Source organism: Tasmannia lanceolata, unplaced genomic scaffold (genome assembly GCF_043159265.1).
Source record: "Tasmannia lanceolata isolate RefF3 unplaced genomic scaffold, GAP_Taslan_0.1 ptg000002l, whole genome shotgun sequence".
NCBI classification, from domain to species: Eukaryota; Viridiplantae; Streptophyta; class Magnoliopsida; order Canellales; family Winteraceae; genus Tasmannia; species Tasmannia lanceolata.
This window is the reverse complement of record NW_027518679.1, coordinates 48,128,657-48,134,014: the sequence shown is the minus strand read 5'-3', so window position 1 is coordinate 48,134,014 and position 5,358 is coordinate 48,128,657. Positions and strand designations below refer to the sequence as shown.

At 37.9% G+C, this 5,358-nt stretch overlaps 1 protein-coding gene across 1 annotated transcript; it reads left to right on the top strand.

Annotated features, from left to right (window-relative positions):
* Nucleotides 1-651: 651 nt before the first annotated feature.
* LOC143876256 (putative glucan endo-1,3-beta-glucosidase BG1) lies at nucleotides 652-4,600 on the top strand. The gene is made up of 2 exons (XM_077377996.1): nucleotides 652-810; nucleotides 3,352-4,600. Exons 1-2 carry the CDS (start codon nucleotides 795-797, stop codon nucleotides 4,317-4,319), a joined length of 984 nt encoding a protein of 327 aa, XP_077234111.1. The 5' UTR covers nucleotides 652-794; the 3' UTR covers nucleotides 4,320-4,600.
* The last annotated feature ends 758 nt before the right edge of the window (nucleotides 4,601-5,358 follow it).

Sequence of the window (5,358 nt, the reverse complement as noted above, 5' to 3'; positions counted from 1 at the left end):
TGTTATTTTCACCCTCATGTAGTACCCATTCGCCCCACTTTTAATGTGATTTAACGCAAAAAAAAGCGTTAAAGTTGCCCACTGTTCACGTTATAAGGGGGGCGAATGCGTACTGAAAGGGTGGCGGGGGTGAAAATATCATCTCCCTAACACTATCGTTTTCCTAGATTTCCTTTGCAACTTTGTACATTTTGGATATAAAACCAACTTATTTAAACCATTACAATTTTAAACGCCTTATAAATTTGCAAAACCTTATAAATTTATAAAACCTTATAAATTTAAATTTCCAACTTATATCAACCATTATAAATTTAAATTTCCATATTGCTGTTACTAAATCATTTTTAAATCTAAAATTTCTCTATAGCAATTAAATATCTTATAACTGATAGATGTAAAATTTCTAAATGCTTTATATGAAAACTACATTCTAGGAATCTATATATATATTAATACAAACTAAATTTATTGTGGTGGTTTTGATGACCTGCATTGTAGGAATCCATTTATTAGTAGAAGATGTCTAGAAAATTTCGGGTGAAAGCCATTTCCTAGGAGAGAACAGCCACCTTGTACCAGATTTTGTATTATTCATTTCCATCTTATTTAAAATTTATTGTGGTGGTTGTGAGCACTTATACTAAAGAGATGCAAGTGTGGACAGGGTTGTAGAAATTTAGCACTCCTTCCCTCTATATAAGGAGCAAGGGTGCAAGGGTTGAGGCATCCGCATTTGCATTTGAGTCAGTTTTAATTCAGAGTGTTCTTCTTTGTCTGTGATAGTGTTTTCAATGGCATCTCCTTCAGGCATGACACTCTCTCTCTCTCTCTCTCTCTCTCTCTCTCTCACAAAATATGTGCATGTAATGAGGTGAAAGTCAGTTTTAATTCAGATTATTCTCTCCCATCAGAGTATCCTCTCCCATCTTGTTGAAACAACCAATTACTACAATAGCTTAAGCTGTTGGAGATGGCGTTATTTAATCTTTTATGGTTTGACACTCCCCCTCATGTGTGGCCCCTCTTTTTAGGGTCGGCCTACACACGGCACAAGTGGCTCCTCTTTTGGGTTGGCCATGGCATGTCGATTTTTAATATCATGGAGTTTTGAACCAAGAACATGTTACTCTATACCATGTTGAAACAACCAATTACACCAAAAGCTTAAGCTGTTGGAAATGGTGTTATTTAATCTTTTATAGTTCAACACATCTGCTGGTAATGGTAGTTTTACTATTTTGCACTATTCAACTAGAAAATCCCTATACATATATGTATATATATTACTGTTTAATGCATGTTGATATTATACATTTAATTTGTTGTGGTGATTGATACAACATACATGCCAAGTATGGACAGGTAAAGAAATTTAGAGCGAGGGTGCTAAGGGTTAAGGTAGCATTTTCATTTGAGTCAATTTTAATTCAGAACTAATTGCAGACCTGTGCGATGCACGGGCACGGGAATGGAAAAAAAAAAAGAAAAAGAAAAAAATCAAATGTAGATATTATACATTTAATTTGTTGTGGTGATGGATACAACATACATGCCAAGTATGGACAGGTAAAGATATTTAGAGCGAGGGTTCTAAGGGTTAAGGTAGCATTTTCATTTGAATCAATTTTAATTTAGAACACTTCATTTGAGTCAGTTTTAATTCAGAATGTTCTCTTTCTCTCTTTGTGCGAGTGTTCTCAATGGCATCTTCAACTCCATGTACATATATAGGGTTTCACTAGTGACTTTCTCAGAAAGATATTCTTCAGCTGGCTGTTGCGCGAGAGAGCAGCCACCTCAGATGAATAAGACAAAATCTGCTAGAAACTAAACCTTTGTCGCTGCTTCCTCATGCAACAGCTAGCTGCGAAATGCCTTTCTACGAAAGTCCCTAGCAAATAAGTCCCATACAAATAAAGAGCGGTGATATTTTCAATACCCCCGCGGCAGTACACATTCACCCCCCTTTTAACATGACTTGTCGTCAAAAAGTGTTAAAGTTGCCCACTGTTCACGTTATAAGGGGGGCGAATGCGTACTGACAGAGGGGGTGAAAATATCATCCCCCTAAATAAATATATATAATACACTAATCATGTTTCTTTCCGCTGTGATTCGTCTATTTTCTGAGATTTTTTTTTCTTTGAAAAATTGTTTCCACTACAAATTCTTGTTTGTAACCATTAATATGACTTTCTCCCTCTCAACTCAACTCAACAAAGCCTTCGTCCCAAACTAGTTGACTTTTCGGCCTCTAAAAATTTGAATTTTTCTCAATTAATTTGCCACTATTATTGTGGGTTTGCCACACCAAATAAAATCAAAATTTCCAATTCTTTGATTTTCGCGCTCCATTTTTCTCTCGCACGAAATCCCATCCGAATATGATTTTCGTTCCCTAAATATGAACCTATCTTAAATATGAAACAATTTATATTTTCATTATTCTCTTTCCCTAAAATCTCTCTCTACTCTCCTTAAAAGGCTAAAAGCTCTCTATTTACTATCTATTCAATAGAATTTTTCCCTATTAATCTGCTTCAGGTTTTGTAGCTCACCTACTAATTTGATTGTGTCAATGTGGTCCAGTAAAATTACCCAAAATCCAAGTGACTTATTTAAGATTTTGCTTAAATCTCTCTCTCTCTCTCTCTCTCTCTCTCTCTCTCTCTCTCTCTCTCACACACACACACACACACACACACACACACACACACACACACCCCACACTGCCACCCAGCAGCCCTTTCTCAACACTACTAAAACCGTCATATTCTCCCTTTGCCGTCAATTAAACAGGGTACACCATCAAAACACACACACACACACACATATACATATACATATGAGAAAACGGTTCCTACACATATGTGTAGAGAGTTCTCTACACACTAGCTTAAAATACAGTGGGGGCCCACATTGTTTGGGTGATCCAAGCCATCCATTTTAAAGGCCCTCACATAGATAGGGTGTCTACAAAAAATCAGATCCATAGGATCATCCCAACCCTACGATTTGTGGAGGTAAAATGGATGTCTTTAAACCTTCACAAATTAGTCCATTTTTTGCCTCCACAGTTTGAATGGTTAGGATGATCCTATGGATCTGATTTTTTGTGGACACCCTATCTATGTGAGGGCCTTAAAAATTAATGGTTTGGATCACCCAAATAACGTGGCGCCTACTGTATTTTAAGCTAGTGTGTAGATAACTATAACGTGGCCCCTACTGTATTTTAAGCTAGTGTGTAGATAACTTATCTGCCTTCTTCTATGGTCCCTTGCAAATCCTATATATATGATTATTATGATTATGATACTGATGAAAATGATGATGATAATTTTGCAGCCCCTGCTCTCAGTTTCGTCTACGGAAATGATAGGAGCAACCCAATACCTCCTCAAGACACGGTCAGACATTGCCAAATGAACAACATCACCAAATTGTGGCTTTCAAAGGCAGACCTTGGTAACCGTGATATTTTGGATGCGCTCCGCAATACCAACATTAAAGTCATCATTCCAGTTGACAACAGTCATCTTAATGTATTCGCCAAAAACCCTCAAGAAGCAGCTTTGTGGGTTGGCAATTTCATATTGAGGTATTGGCCTCACGTCGAATTCCAGTATATCTGTGTTGGTCAGGACGTGTTATTACTTGATGAATCTGAAAGCTTGCACCAGGCAATGATCAACATAAATGATGCAATCCAACAAGATCCAAGAACTAAGGGAAAAATCAAGGTGTCCACAACCATTGGAATACATGATCTGGAAAACTATGATGTTACCAATCCGCCCTCTCAATGTATCTTCAGGAATAGCGTCGGGGTCATCCTAGCACCCATCATTGACTTCCTTATCTCCAATAAAGCCCCACTCTTCGTTAATGTTTACCCGTTACCATATCGTTTCCATAGCCATCATAACCTGGATCTCGCTCATTACCTCTTCACTGCCACAACCCCTCTGGTAACCGATGGAAACTATATATACAAATATGTGTTTGATTCTATGGTGGATGCATTCGATTCAGCCATTTATGCTCTGAAAAAACGCCATGTGAATCTTATCGTGGCGGCAACTGGATGGCCTCATAATGGAGAATTCGAAGCAACGATTGAAAATGCCCAAACTTACAACGATAACCTAATTCAGCATGTGATGAATGGAACTCCAAAGTTGCCGGGGCGTCTTGAGACCTATATTCTTGGTATGTACGATGAGGACGGTATGACTATGAATCAATGGAGCCGTTACTATGGAGTATTCCATGAGAATGGGAGCGCATACTACAACTTCCCCTACGCTACCTGATTAATTTGCAGCTTGGCAAAGAGAGATGGGTACTACTACTACTAGTATTAAAATAAGGGAGCTGATTATCTTCTTGCTCTGTCTTTGTGTATCTACGAATGTAATAATAAAGAGCCGAGGCTGTTATGCGGATGAGCCTCGCATCAATAAATAAATCTTATGTGTGCAGTGTGCTATGTTTATATGACCGATGCATGTAGATGAGGCAATGATATATGTGATGATTGTGGTTCCTTTTGTTTCCAACTTCCAAATGAACAATGCATTCCTCGTGGTGTGAAGTTTTAGAGAAAGTACTAGGAATAACTTGCCTAAATCGTATGTTCACTATATGTTTACATCGACTATTGATTTGTTATTATAATGGGATCGAGTTATTATCCAAAGAAAGTATCTATTTATTTTTAATATGAAATATGAGCAGGGACCTAGGAGATCTTAATTATATGGATCCATGAGATGGTTGAAGATCTCTCTCTCTCTCTCTCTCTCTCTCACAGGGGCGATGGCACTTGACAGGGAAGGGGGACAATTGCCCCCCTTAATTTTTTGGGAAAAAAAACCCTTATTTTTTAATATTTTTTTTATACTAACTCCCTTTTTGTAAAAATATGCCCCCCTTTCCAATCATCCCTAAGAAAGAAAATAAGTTTAAAATTTTAATTTTACCATTTTTATATCCCATTTCTCCAAACGGTCCTGTATGCCAACCTGATAGAAGGGAAGTAATAGATTGCGGGCAAACCCAAGAAATTCCAAAGGTTCCAATTGCTCTTTTCCATAGATGATAAGCAAAGAGGCAATGCAACATTAAATGGTCCAGAGTTTCTTCATCTTGGTGGCATAGGACACACATGCTCGCCATACTGAACTGTCTTTTCTTTAGGCGGTCGCATGTATTAATCTTGCGATGCATCAAGGTCCATCCATAGGCCACCACTCTTGGTGGCGCTAGTGATTTCCAAACCCGCCTCATTAGAGAAATAGAGCTGTCGTTCAACAGATTAAAGAAAGACTTAGCAGTGAAAACCCCATCAGA